The sequence below is a fragment of the Drosophila bipectinata genome, chromosome 3R (assembly GCF_030179905.1).
Source record: "Drosophila bipectinata strain 14024-0381.07 chromosome 3R, DbipHiC1v2, whole genome shotgun sequence".
Lineage (NCBI taxonomy): Eukaryota > Metazoa > Arthropoda > Insecta > Diptera > Drosophilidae > Drosophila > Drosophila bipectinata.
This window is the reverse complement of record NC_091739.1, coordinates 11,778,512-11,793,471: the sequence shown is the minus strand read 5'-3', so window position 1 is coordinate 11,793,471 and position 14,960 is coordinate 11,778,512. Positions and strand designations below refer to the sequence as shown.

Genomic DNA, 14,960 nt, shown 5'->3' with positions numbered 1-14,960 from the left:
TATAATTTTTCTTTATAATATTTTATTTAAGAAACTGAAGTTGTAAAATCCATTTAATTCAAATCTTGATTATACCATCTCCCACAGCTCTGATGTTTGGAAAATGTTTATGAAATTTGTATCAAACTACATGCAATCGAAACAAAAGTAAGAAGTGCCCACCTGTTGGTTGCGAGAATATGCGTGGCCGTTGGCAGGAAATTTGTTTAATCTGCCAACAAATTGGCGAAGACACGCAATCCGCGCAAACCGATTCGCAACTCTGGCTTGCCGAGTGTTAAGCCAAGACTTGATGAGATGCAAATGGATTTGCGAGATAAAGAGCAGTCGGGGTGGATCGCTGGGGACCCGACCAGTTCAGGACCCGACCAGTACCAGGTCCAGACTGAAGACGTGGGCCCAGTCTGGCCATGCCATGCCATGCCGGCTTATTATTAACAGTATAATTTAGTGTGTAGGCAGGAAATTGATTTATTATCAACGTCAGTTAATTTTTTTGCTCATTTTATAAATTAACTCCAAAGCAACTCCATGCCAGGCTGCACAACAGTCTGAGGCCGACTATTGCCCGCCACAAAAAGACCATTGCAAAAAATAAATCACAAATTAAGTTGTTGGCTCCCACAGTTGAAAGGAACAAGGGGAGGGGCTGCCGCCGGTAACAACCAAAAATAAATAAAATAAAGCCAAACAGAAATAAGGCCCGTCATCTGGAAGATAAGGCCAGCTTGTTCGGGTGACAAACTCCAAACCACGGGAGGATGACTGGCAAGAGGACTGGAAGCTGGAGGAGAAGCAAGAGCCAGAGGGGTCTGAGCGGGCACCAGGAGTCATCCCGTCACAGTCACTTAATAATTTATCGCACCGTCCTGGTGTATGTGTTTTTGGGTTATCTTTTAGATACTCTTTATGAAGATACTCTTGTTGTAGGTTCTTTAAATGAAAAAAAACAAATATTTTCATCCCCAAGTTTGTACATTTATTTAAGCCTAAGATTGCTATTAACATAATCTAGAGTATCTAAACACCATTATCCTAGAAAAAACCCTTTTCTTACTATATTTCTGCATTATCTTTGTATCTTAATGTTTGGCGGTTCGTCGTCGGTTGACTTATCTGAAGCTGTATCTGCCAGGTAGGCGCCTTGCCAAGTTGTATCTAAAAAATAAATAAAATTCGTGTGGGCCATGCCCAATAAAAAAAGGAAATCAAATAAGAGCCGAATAGCTGGAAAACAAGTTTGTTTGAATGGGAAAGTATATTACAAAGTACCAGATTTAATAAAACATTGAAACCACACCAAATATCTGTTGGCCCCGATTGACATCCAAATATTTCCGCCACTTTCCGGTACAAATAAATGGACAATGTCAAAACATAAAACTGAACCAAAATCGACTTTCGATTTCTGATCAATATAGTTTGGCGGAGCATGACAAGTTGCTGGTAGTTTGGACGTTGCCATTGTTACAAAATTTGAGGGAATGATAAAGTGGGGAATGGGGAGTGGACATGGAAGTGGACGTGGAAGTGGAATGCCGGGAGTCAGTCAAGTTTTCAATTGCATTTCATCAAAGTTTCGTCAATTTTCGGGTTCAGCAGCAAATTGCTATTAAATTGCCACACAATTGCGAATGCCATAAATCGAATGGAATCGAAACGAGTCGAATGAAAACGAGAAAATGTGGAGTTTTTCCCTCTGTTTCGAGTCCGATTCCCGTCCAGCCATGTCCACATCCATGGAACTCCCACTCCCATAGAGTCGGAATTTAATGGCCTGGTTTTCCGCTTGGTTAACTCAATTTGCGTGGCTTCTTTCAATTAGGTTTCCGCTGTCTGCCCAGCCGACTCGATTCTGAAAAGCTCATTTCACTTAAATATAAAATTTGTTATTTGTTTATTTGTCGCCAATAGAAATGACAGCGGGTGCCCTCGGAGGCGAGGGTTGCGCTTAAAGAGTTTTTATGGATTTTTCGTTGAACTCGTAAAAATAGAAATGTTAAATAGTGTTTTAATTTCTATTTGTCCGCCGCAAATGAGTTCGACGACAGTTCTGGTCGGTGGCAGGTGCAGTTGTCTGGCCCAACCCTGTTTCGATAAAAACCGATCCCAAAGCCCATTTGCACCTGGGTGGCTCACTCACCGGGTAACCCGAAACCGAAAACGATTCAAAAACCACTGCTAATCAATAATGAAGCGCTGATGAATCAATTAAATGGCATTTCGGCCACATAAACTTATCCCAAGTGCAATCATTTATCACAAGCTGCCTGCGAATGCAGCAAAAGTCATTAAAATACATCGTCTGGTGGTCCCTTGCCTCTGAAAGCCCCTGCAAAATGCACCAAACACTGGTGGAAGTTGGCCCGAAACGATAAACGTGAAATTATTTCAAGCAAATAATGCGAATTTAATGTGACATCCGACAGGCGACAAGAGATTCGCTAAGGCGAAGGATCGAGGGCTTGGGGAAGGGGACAAGACGACTCGGGAGAACAAGCCAATGAAAGCCAAGATGATGGCCAAAAACAGACCCCACAAAGGCAGAAAACCATATAGAAACAAGTTGGTTTCGGATGCCCTTCTATAAAAAATATTTTCCCTTAAAAAGTGTTGTTTATGTAAAGTTTCTTTAGTTGAAATTGAGTCTTAATACTTTTTAGCTGACTTTATGACTTAACTTGTTAAGTTATTTATAACTATTCTCTTCGAAAAGACCCTATAATGTTGCACTTAATCATTCTCAATTTCATTTTAAGCTGCCCAATAAACCCGGCTTTACCCTCTCTAAAGGAGGATATTGGTACCTGCTGGCAATCTTCCTTTTGTCCAACTTTGATGTGACACTGCTGCCCCTGCCCGCTCCTCGGAGATCGAAGTGAGGAGGACCCTTCCTCAGAACCCTGACAGACACCAAATGACGCATTATTGAACTGTCAATGGAAGTGACAAAGGGTTAACAGTGTCACCATCGAGTAGTTACCCATTTATTTATTTCTTCCCCTATACATTTTTGTATAAAAAATGTTTGATTCACATAATGGCCGTTTGACGAGGGGAAAATAAATGTAAAATTTTCTAGCTAGAACCTCTAATTTTCTTTCCACCTTTAATTTAAAAACTGAAAAATTATATTAGTTTTTATGAGCTATTCCCTGGCTTGTAACAAACTTGACACCTGGGTATTCCGAAGAACTAGAAAGACTTTATATATTCACTTTTTCTTTCACTATCTGGATGTGAAAAGTTTGCCCACAAACTTTGGCTAATCTCCAGGCCCCCAGGCCTTCGGATCTGGCATATTTATGAGCCGAGCTGAGAGGCGTCTCACCTTGCAAACCTGACCTGGGCTGGGCCTGGCTTTTGGCTTGGTTTTGGTTTTGGCTTGGGCTTTGGCAGACTATCAGTGGGTCAGTGTCATCATCCGAGTCGCACTGCTGAGCACCGAATCGCCGCTGGCCAATAAAACCCAACACTTGGCCAGGGCGTGGGGCTCCGGTTGCTGTGCATCATCTTTTGGGATGGGGCGTGGGTTTGGGGATCTGATGCTGGCTATTCTGGGATGGGGGAGATGTAGAGCTCACGTCACTTTTCTTGTTTGATAAGGATCCGCAATCGAGAACGAAGACAGGGCGAAGGCGTACGCTCGAATATATTGGAATTTTATTATGCATGACAGCTCAAAAAAAAAAGGAGAAATAAAACAAAAAAGTAAGACGAACAGCCAACAATGGACACTCCCCCAATAACAGCAACAACAAGGAGCGGCAGGGTCAGTATTGGGGTCTCCAGGAACCCCCACCTCCCAAGACTTTAACCCTCTGCTTACCTGTTTGACAGCGGGTTGCCTCCGATTCCTACGACCAGAATGCTTAGCCATGTGAGAAAAGATTGCGTTATTCATATTTTAATTTTACTTGTTCAGCGCTTCCTCATCACTTTTCGTTTTCTCATTTTTGATTATTATTTTGTGTATTTGGAAAACGATTCTTGAATATCGATAAGGTGCAAAGGCGGAACGGCGGCTTTGTTGTTGGGACTGGGATTGGATTCTTGTTCTGCGTGTTTTGTGCATGATTATGTAACATTTTTTGGTTGCTGACCCGCCGATCCCCGAAAGGAAACCCCGATTTATATATTTTGACAAATGATATACCAATGAGTTGACAGTTTTTTTCGGCTTTTTCGGACAGGGTTAATAAAGGAAACAACGAGGAGGGAACATGTATTTAATTAATTAAGTCGCGTCAAGATACAAAATCCGAAATGCGATAAGAGGGCCAATATTGATGACCATTACGGCTTGCTGGGGATAAAAGTGCTTAATAATAAGGTGTATTTTAAACATCCAAAAACCGATTAAATCCTCTGCAGCTCTTCGTGGAAATGGCTATTAGTTTCGCTAATCGGTTTGCCAAACAATGGGCTCTTTATTTGTGCAACACAATAAATATCAATGGCAGCACAATTTTGTTAAACGGAATTAACAAAGCTTTTCTGCAACAATAAACCAGTTATTAATAATTTGTAAGTTATTTGCATTTTCCAAAATCATGCTTTGTTAAAAACCATTTAACTAAATTAATTTAAATTAGGGTTTATATTAGACGCTCTTGATTCAGTTAGCACCAGTTGAGCTTAGACCTCCCCAACACTCTGTGGTAAAAAAATAAATAAATTTATAAAAATGTCCACCACCTTTACTATTAACGGGCAGCCTTATACGGGTAAGGATTAAGGGGGGAAAAAAATCAAAATAAACAAATTCATAAGTAAATCTTTCCAGTTAACTTGACTGACCTCCCGCCGGACATCACCCTGAATACCTTCATCCGGGAGCACGCCCAACTGACGGCCACCAAGTTCATGTGCCTGGAGGGAGGATGCGGTGCCTGTGTCTGCACTGTGAGCGATGGCAAGAGCTCCTGGACCGTTAATTCAGTGGGTCAGAGATCAGCCAAGTCATTCTGCAGCACTAACGACCCACTTATCCCATTCCCGATTGCAGTGCCTCAAGCTGCTGAATACCTGCTCCCAGCTGGAGATCGTTACCTGCGAGGGTCTGGGAAACCAGAACAGCGGCTACCATCCAATTCAGAAGCGGCTGGCCAAGATGAATGGCACCCAGTGCGGTTATTGCTCGCCCGGATTCGTGATGAACATGTATGGGCTGTTGGAGCAGCACGGCGGGAGAGTGACCATGTCAGAGGTGGAGAACTCTTTCGGAGGCAACATCTGCCGGTGCACGGGCTACCGACCCATTCTGGACGCCATGAAATCTTTCGCGGTGGACAGCGACATTGAGGTTCCAGCCGAATGTGCGGACATTGAAGATCTGAATCTAAAGCCAAGGAATTGTCCGCGATCGGGTAAAACTTGCAGGGGCGGTTGCCAGCGATCTAAGCTCGTTTACGAGGAAGGCTACCAGTGGTACTGGCCGAAAACCCTAATCGAATTGTTTGATGCTCTGGAGAACATTGAGGATGCGGATGAGTTCATGCTGGTGGCGGGAAACACAGCTCACGGTGTCTACCGAAGATCCCCTGATATCAAGCACTTTATAGATGTCAGTGGCCTGGAGGAACTGCATCAGCACAGCTCCGATTCTCAGCATTTGAAACTGGGAGCTAATATGAGTCTGACCCAGACCATGGATGTTCTTCAGAGCACTTCCAAGCAACCAGGCTTCGAGTATCTTGAAGTTCTTTGGAATCACATCGATTTGGTGGCCAATGTCCCAGTGAGAAATGTAAGTCTTTCAAGTTACTCCCTTATCCTACTAATATTTCCCATTTCAGTCTGGTACTTTGGCAGGAAACATTGCCACAAAGAAACAGCATCCCGAGTTTCCTTCGGACATCTTTATTTCGTTCGAGGCATTGGATATTAAAGTATTGGTAATGGAAAACGCCACTGATGAACTAGAAATGTCCCTTGAAGAGTTTTTGAGTGATCCAAACCGAAAACTGGTGCTGAAGGCATTTCATCTACCAGCTTATCCCAAGGATAAATTCATATATGACTCATATAAGGTATTAAGTCCAAAGAGATTATAATATTCCTTTTATTTATTTAGAATTCGTGTCTAGATCATGCCACGTGCCCAGAACGCCCATGCTTATGTCAATGCAGCCTTTCTCCTGGAATTGGAATCGGATTCTACTGTGGAATCAGCTAGAATTTGTTTCGGAGGCATTCGTCCTGATTTTACCCATGCCACACCCATAGAGAAACTAATGGTAGGTCACAAGCCCTTTGAGAGCGGTCTGATAGAGCAGATATTCAACAAACTGGAGGGCCTGATCAAGCCGGACGAAGTGCTGCCCGATGCCAGTCCAGCATACCGCTCCAAGTTGGCCTGTGGACTCCTCTACAAGTTTCTCTTGAAACATGCTCCGGATGCGGAGGTCAGCGAGAAGTTCAAGAGTGGCGGGCAGATCCTTCAGAGGCCGCTCTCCTCTGGCTTGCAGCTCTTCCAAACCCAAAAGCAAAACTATCCAGTTACCCAGGCAGTGCAAAAGTTGGAGGGGATGATCCAGTGCTCCGGAGAAGCTACTTACATGAATGATACGCTGACCACTTCCAACTCTGTATATTGCGCCTTTGTGGGCGCCACAAAGGTGGGGGCCACCATTGACCAGATTGATGCGTCCGAGGCTCTCCAGCAACCTGGTGTTGTGGCTTTCTACACCGCAAAGGACATTCCTGGAACCAACACCTTCTGCGAGCCCAGTTTCGGCTACCAGGCAGAGGAGATCTTCTGCTCGGGCCTGGTGCGTCACTCAGAGCAACCGGTGGGCATGATCGTGGCCCTGACGGCTGATCAGGCTCAAAGAGCTGTCAAGTTCGTGAATGTCAACTACAGTAATCCGCGGGCTGATTTCCAATTGCTACCAAGTTTAAAGCACGTGTTCTCATCTCCCACCCTGGATACCTCACGGATTGTACCACTGGCTGTTTCGAAACTAAATGACGTCAAGTTCTCCGATAAGCCAGATGTGGAGGTGCGCGGCATCTTTGAGATGGGTCTGCAATATCACTTCACAATGGAACCGCAGACCACAGTGGTTATTCCATTCGAAGACGGACTACGGGTCTTTTCGGCCACCCAGTGGATGGATCACACCCAGTCGGCAATCGCACACACGCTCCAAATAAAGGCCAAGGATGTGCAGCTTCAGGTTCGCAGACTGGGCGGAGGATATGGCTCTAAGATTTCCCGCGGCAACCAGGTGGCCTGTGCCGCAGCCTTGGCGGCTTACAAGCTCAATCGCCCAGTCCGATTTGTCCAGACCATCGAGTCCATGATGGACTGCAATGGAAAAAGGTGGGCATGTCGCTCGGAGTACCAGTGCCATGTAAAATCGAATGGCAGAATCGTCGGCTTGTCCAACGATTTCTACGAAGACGCAGGCTGGAATACCAACGAAAGTCCTGTCGAAGGACACTCCACCTTCACTGCAGCCAATTGTTATGAGTTCACGGAGAGCAACTTCAAGCTCAGTGGCCACGCGGTGCTTACCGACGCCCCCAGTTCCACCTGGTGCCGTGCTCCGGGATCCGTTGAGGGCATCGCCATGATGGAGAACATCATCGAGCATGTGGCTTTTGAAATCCAGAAGGACCCGGCAGATGTGCGACTGGCAAACATAAGCAAGAAGAGTAAGATGGCAACTCTGCTTCCAGAGTTCCTCAATACGAGGGAGTACTATTCCCGGAAGAAGGAGATCGAGACCCATAACTCCAACAACCGATGGAAGAAGCGAGGACTGGGGTTATCCGTAATGAACTTTCCCATAATCTACATTGGCCAGTTTCCGGCGACAGTGGCTATTTACCATGTGGATGGAACTGTTGTGGTCACCCATGGAGGCATCGAAATGGGACAAGGTACTTATAATTCTTACTTTATACTTTTCTAATTATGTATTATCCTTCAGGCATGAACACAAAGGTGGCCCAGGTGGCAGCCTACACCTTGGGCATCGACCTGAGCTACATAAAGGTGGAGTCATCGGACACCATCAACGGAGCCAACTCCATGGTTACAGGATATGCCATCGGAAGCGAGAGCGTTTGCTTTGCGGTGCGAAAGATTTGCGAGACTCTCAATGCTCGACTAAAGCCTGTGAGGAAACCGAAGGCCTCCTGGGTGGAGACTGTGGAATCTGCCAACGCCCAGTCCATCAATCTCATTGCCTCGGATCACTACAAGACCGGAGACATGCAGAACTACCATGTCCTCGGACTGGCCCTCTCCGAAGTTGAGATGGATGTTCTTACGGGCAACATTATAATCAAACGTGTGGACCTTCTGGAAGACGCGGGCGAGAGCCTGAGCCCTTGGATAGACGTGGGGCAAGTGGAGGGCGCCTTCGTTATGGGCCTTGGCTACTGGCTCAGCGAACTGCTTATCTACGAGGGCGACAATGGACGTCTGCTGACCAACCGCACCTGGAACTACAAGCCTTTGGGGGCCAAGGACATACCCATCGACTTTCGGGTGGAGCTGGTGCACAATCCACGTCCCAGTGGGGCGGGATTTATGCGCTCGAAGGCCACGGGGGAGCCGCCTTGCTGTTTGGCAGTCAGCGTGATATTCGCCCTGCAGCAGGCCCTGCAATCCGCCCGCCAGGATGCAGGGCTTCCGAGAGAGTGGCTGCGCCTTGGGGCTCCCACAACCCCGGAGACTCTCCTCCTTAATTCGGGCCACCAAGTGGCGGAATTCAAACTGAAATAAATTCATAAAATATTTACAGAAATGCACTCTGCACAAATATTAAAAAATATAATACATATTTGTAAAAATCACTCCAACCTAAAAATATTTTGTTCTCAAATTAAAATCACTCAAAAGCTTTATATTCTAGTTTTTGCTTTGAGTTATTTTAAAGTCAAAGCTTTTAAAATGTTTATTTGTTAAAAGCTAAGAGCGAACACATTTTTTGTTGCGTAAAAAGAGAGTTGTTTTTTATTTACGCCGGCCGGCTTTTTCTCTTTTTTTGTTATTTTTAGCTTACTCATAACCTGACCAGAATTTTTTTTATTTTTGTAATTTTCTATGGAGCTTAAATGAAAATTGAAAGGCAGATTATCATCACTCTCTATACTAAAAAGTCATTAAAATCGGCGTACAAACACAAAAGTTAATTTCATTTCAAAGCCTAGTCGAAATAATTTGCATGTAAAACTGAATGGAGAATTTAAACAAAGCTCTGGTACTGTTGATAGTTTTTTGTATGTCAGCGTTAATATTTTGATTTTTACTCTTCCAAAGAAAAGTGCACATAGGTGATAAAATCTGTACTAAAATCTGCTATATTAATATATTATACGGACCACCTTTTAATCAGACATATTTTAGCTTAAAGCATAAACATAGTCTGGACCATACTTTATAGGGTATTTATTATTTTACTATAGAAAAAAAATATATTTTTTATTTTTACTTTTCTACCCCAATTCTCGGATATATCGTGACTACTTCGCAGCTGCCTAAAAATCGTCGAATGAAGGGGGAACTAAAGCAACAAGCAAACCGAAAACTCGGCGCCGGCAGTTTTTATTTATTTTTTGCGAGTTTTTTAACAGCTTGCAATCAGCTTGGAGCAAAAGCTTGACTATCTGCAATTAACGTCGATCGCCAAGCACGAAAATCTATTCAAAATTCTGTTTACTCGGTCCGCGCATGTGCACGAAAGCGACTTGTGTTGTGTTTGGGGCAAGAAAATTGCGCAAAAAAATATCGGAGAATGGGGCCCAAGTCTCGAACTTGTTGATTCCTCGATCAGTTGGCCAGAGAAACTCGGAGCAACCGGAGGCAATAGCTCCCAGCAGGCTACATATAATAGAAAACAGAAGCAACCGTCTTACACTAATTGAATTATTTATAGAGTATATTTCAGCATCTGACATTTAAGTTATTTGTTGCTTTGTTAGAGCCGAGGAGCACAACAACAAGGTTTATTGCATAAACTAATCAGAATGACTACAAAATTTACAATCAATGGATTGCCATATACGGGTGAGTATCAAAAGAAACGTGAATTTATTTAAACACTGATTTGAAATCGAAAAAGCTTTTCCATATCCACTGATTTTTTTTCCGTAAGTGTCTTAGCAGACCAGTGTCTGAGATTTCTTAAGTAAATAATAACAAAACATCGATAAAAGCCAAAGAGTTACTTTAGTGATAATGTTACTGATTATTTGGATTGGCCTTATTTTCTACACTTCACATACTACATGCTTATGTTTGCCTATTCGTGGCTAAGATAAGAGTAATGGTTCTTCAAACGAAGCCCTAAGGTCGTTTGTTCCGCTAGCTTCATAAATATATATGTACATATCTCGACTAAAATAATTCCATAAATTTAAAAATCAATGACTACAATCAGCCAGATTTTGATTAAACAAATTAGAGTGCATATAGTACACACATTGTTTATTGTCCGACTGGTTTTCAAGCTCGTACTTAAGATTCTGTGACTTGGCAACTTTTATGCATGCGATGCTAATGAATCCTCTTGGCCTTTGCAGTGAATCTCACCAACCTGCCGCCGGATATCACCCTGAATACCTTCATCCGGGAGCATGCCCAGCTTACGGCCACCAAGTTCATGTGTCAGGAGGGAGGGTGTGGAGCTTGTGTCTGTGTGGTGCGCGATGGAAAACGTAGCTGGGCTGTGAACTCGGTAGGAGGACATCCAAGTAAAGCAATAACTAATCAACTAACCGATATCATAATTTTAGTGCCTCACTCTACTCAACACCTGCGCCAATCTGGAGATCGTCACGGCCGAGGGGTTGGGCAACCTGCGCACGGGTTACAATCCCATCCAGAAGAGACTGGCCAAGATGAACGGCACCCAGTGCGGCTTCTGCTCCCCGGGATTCGTAATGAATATGTATGGGTTGCTGCAGCAAAACGACGGAAAAGTGTCCATGACAGAAGTGGAGAACTCCTTCGGGGGCAACATATGCCGGTGCACTGGCTACCGACCCATTCTGGATGCCATGAAGTCCTTCGCTGTGGACAGCAACATCCAGGTCCCCAAGGAGTGTGCCGACATCGAGGATCTTAAGCCCCGCAACTGTCCCAAGACGGGATTAGCCTGCAGCGGCACCTGCGATCAGTCCCGAACCAACTTGGTCTACGACGATGGAAGCCAGTGGCATTGGCCCAAGAATCTCACCGACTTGTTCGAGGCTCTTGAGAAGGTCAAGGATTCCGAGGAGTTCATGCTGGTGGCAGGAAACACCGCTCACGGTGTCTACCGAAGATCATCCGAAATAAAGCACTTTATCGATGTGAATGGAGTGGAGGAACTGCATCAGCACGGCATCGAAGGGAATGAGCTTATGCTTGGAGCTAACCTCAGTCTCACTCAGACTATGGAAATCATTCGGACGGCCACGAAACAGCCAGGATTTGAGTACCTGGAAGTCCTCTGGAATCACATTGATTTGATTGCCAACGTACCAGTCCGCAACGTGAGTTGTTGGTTAGACTTTAGACTTTCCTTTGTATAAAATCGTGTTTCTTTTAGTCGGGAACTTTGGCTGGCAACATCTCGATAAAAAAGCAACATCCTGAGTTCCCATCGGATATCTTCATATCCTTTGAAGCTCTCGACGTAAAAGTCTTGGCCGCCAAAAATGCCACTGAAGATCAGAAACTGACTTTGTCGGAGTATTTGAGTTTAAACGACAGAAAGCTGGTGCTCAAGAGTTTTATCCTTCCGGCTTATCCTAAGGACACTTACATCTACGACTCTTACAAGGTACGAACTCACTTCTATAGACTTGTATTTTTATTGAAAGCTTCCCTTTCCTTAGATCATGCCACGAGCCCAGAACGCACACGCTTATGTAAACGCAGCTTTCCTCTTGGAATTGGAAACTGACTCCAAAGTGAAATCCGCCCGCATCTGCTTCGGAGGAATCCGACCCGATTTCGTTCACGCCTCGGGGGTGGAGAAGTTGCTGGTGGGTCAGAATCCCTACGAAAACAATTCGGTGGAACAGACATTCAAGAAACTCGGGGAAGTGATCGAATCTGATGAAGTGCTACCTGACGCCAGTCCCGCTTACCGAACCAAGTTAGCCTGTGGACTTCTCTACAAGTTTCTCTTGAAACACGCTCCCACGGCCAATGTCAGCGAGAAGTTTAAGAGTGGAGGCCAGATCCTCCAGCGTCCGCTGTCCTCTGGACTACAGCAGTTCCAGACTCAGAAAAAGAGTTACCCCGTCACCCAGGCTGTCGAGAAGGTGGAGGGAATGATCCAGTGCTCCGGGGAAGCCACCTACATGAATGATGTGTTGACTACTTCGAACGCTGTCCACTGTGCTTTTGTTGGTGCCACCAAGGTGGGAGCCACCATCGACCAGATCGACGCATCGGAGGCTCTAAAGCAGCCAGGAGTAATAGTTTTCTATTCTGCAAAGGACATTCCTGGAACGAATACCTTTGTGGAGCCCAGTTTCGGGTTTGTGGCTGAGGAGATCTTTTGCTCGGGACTAGTTCGTCATTCGGAGCAGCCCGCTGGAGTTGTTGTGGCTCTCACGGCCGATCAAGCCCATCGAGCAGCCAAGCTGGTGAAAATAAGCTACAGTAATCCCAGCCCCGACTTCAAGTTGTTGCCGAGCTTGACGGATGTGTTTGCATCTTCCACTCCTGATCCCTCCCGAATTGTGGCTGTTTCTGAGTCAAAAATAAAAAAGATCAAGTTTTCGGATCAGCCTGATAAGGAGGTTCGAGGCATTTTTCAGATGGGATTGCAGTATCACTTCACCATGGAACCCCACACAACAGTGGCTATTCCCTTCGAGGATGGCCTAAAAGTCTTCTCGGCTACCCAATGGATGGACCTCACCCAGTCAGTCATTGCTCACATGATCCAGGTGAAGGCCAAGGATGTCCAGCTACAGGTAAGTCTCTTAAAAGACTTTAACTCTCATGGCTTACAGATATTTTCGCGCTTAAGGTTCGTAGATTGGGCGGAGGATACGGCTCTAAGATTACCCGTGGCAACCAGGTGGCCTGTGCCGCAGCCTTGGCGGCTTACAAGCTCAATCGTCCTGCCCGCTTTGTGCAAACAATAGAGTCCATGATGGACTGCAATGGAAAGCGGTGGGCCTGCCGTTCGGATTATCAGTGTCATGTTAAATCGAATGGCAAGATTGTCGGAATGTCCAACGATTTTTACGAAGACGCAGGCTGGAATCTTAACGAGAGCCCCATTGATGGCCACTCGACCTTCACCGCCGCTAACTGCTACGAATTTACGGGTGAGAACTTCAAGATCAATGGCAATGCGGTGCTCACAGATGCCCCCAGTTCCACCTGGTGTCGGGCTCCGGGGTCGGTAGAGGGAATCGCCATGATGGAGAACATCGTCGAGCACGTAGCATTTGAGGTGCAGAAAGACCCAGCCGAAGTGCGACTTCTAAACATAGCTGCCGGGAATAAAATGACCGATCTGCTGCCCCAATTCCTTCAGTCCAGGGAGTATTACAAGAGAAAGCAGCAGATAGAGACGCACAATTCCAAAAATCGCTGGACAAAGCGAGGCCTCGGATTGGCGGTAATGGACTATCCCATCTTCTACTTTGGGCAGTACCCGGCTACAGTCGCCATTTATCATGTGGACGGAACCGTTGTGGTCACCCATGGAGGCATCGAAATGGGACAAGGTACGTACTTCACATTACGGATTAAAGCTTTTCTGAACTTGTATTTTCCTTCAGGCATGAATACTAAGGTAGCTCAAGTGGCTGCCTTCACTTTGGGCATCGATCTGAGCTTTGTCAAAGTGGAGTCCTCGGACACCATCAATGGGGCCAATTGTATGGTCACTGGAGGGGCTGTGGGCAGCGAGAGTCTTTGCTTTGCGGTTCGAAAAGCCTGTGATACACTCAATGATCGTTTAAAGGCGGTGAAGAAAGACGGTGCCAGTTGGGTGGAGACCGTAGAAGCAGCATACGCAAAATCCATCAATCTTATTGCTTCGGATCACTACAAGGAAGGCGACATGCAGAACTACCATGTTTACGGGCTGGCCCTTACGGAAATAGAACTGGATGTTCTCACAGGAAATAATCAGATCACACGGGTTGACATTTTGGAGGATGCTGGTGAAAGTCTGAGTCCGTACATTGATGTGGGCCAGGTCGAGGGAGCCTTCGTCATGTGCTTGGGCTACTGGCTAAGTGAGCAGCTGGTCTATGATCGCGAAACGGGTCGTCTGCTCACCAACCGCACCTGGAATTACAAGCCGCCGGGCGCCAAGGACATACCCATCGACTTCCGCATTGAGCTTATCCAGAAGCCCAATCCAAATGGGGCAGGGTTCATGCGATCGAAGGCGACTGGAGAACCTCCTTGCTGCCTGGCCGTGAGTGTGGTCTTTGCTCTACAGCAGGCCCTGCAGTCCGCACGCCAGGATGCGGGACTTCCGAGGGAGTGGGTGCGTCTGGGAGCTCCTACCACTCCCGAAACTTTGGTGCTAAATGCGGGCCATGAGGTGGCAACTTTTAGGCTTAAATAAAGATTATTTTCTGGTGGGGCATTATGCTTTTCTTTTTTTATATTTTTACACTTTTATAAATGTATATAATATACTATATATAATACCCATAAACATGAATAAATAAAATAAATTTTTTGTTTTTGGAAAAATCACGCAAACTGCTTATGAAAATTTACATTGTTTTTTTTCAAATAATGGCATTAATTTAATGCACATAACATTTACATTTTAAGTTACCCCCCAAATTTCATAACAATCGTATTAATGCGATTATTTTCGAATTGAATAATTTTGGCATATTGCATTTTGTTCACAACTTAAAGAGAGCTTTGGAAAGCAGAAAGTGCAATTAAGCCAATATTAATTCACTATTTGCGTTTTGCTTTCTTGGCACTTTGATTGTCTAAACCCGTTCAGCCCAATTTTGTA

At 45.2% G+C, this 14,960-nt stretch overlaps 2 protein-coding genes across 3 annotated transcripts; both read left to right on the top strand.

Moving 5' to 3' along the window:
* Positions 1-4,794: 4,794 nt before the first annotated feature.
* Positions 4,795-8,740, top strand: LOC108129333 (uncharacterized; the record flags this gene model as incomplete). The annotated part of the gene is made up of 5 exons (XM_017247299.3): positions 4,795-4,941; positions 5,009-5,749; positions 5,799-6,032; positions 6,090-7,890; positions 7,941-8,740. Coding segments are annotated over 5 exons (3,723 nt in total), but the record flags the coding sequence as incomplete, so codon positions are not given.
* A 773-nt stretch (positions 8,741-9,513) lies between these two features.
* LOC108129728 (uncharacterized) lies at positions 9,514-14,680 on the top strand. Of its 2 annotated transcripts, XM_070282246.1 has the most exons (8): positions 9,514-9,847; positions 9,895-10,024; positions 10,540-10,694; positions 10,753-11,493; positions 11,550-11,783; positions 11,839-12,930; positions 12,987-13,695; positions 13,750-14,680. In XM_070282246.1, exons 2-8 carry the CDS (start codon positions 9,985-9,987, stop codon positions 14,547-14,549), a joined length of 3,771 nt encoding a protein of 1,256 aa, XP_070138347.1. In that variant the 5' UTR covers positions 9,514-9,847; positions 9,895-9,984; the 3' UTR covers positions 14,550-14,680. The 2 variants fall into 2 exon arrangements, with proteins under 2 accessions (XP_070138347.1, XP_017103430.3); XM_017247941.3 differs by having other exon boundaries at positions 9,514-10,024.
* Positions 14,681-14,960: the final 280 nt, after the last annotated feature.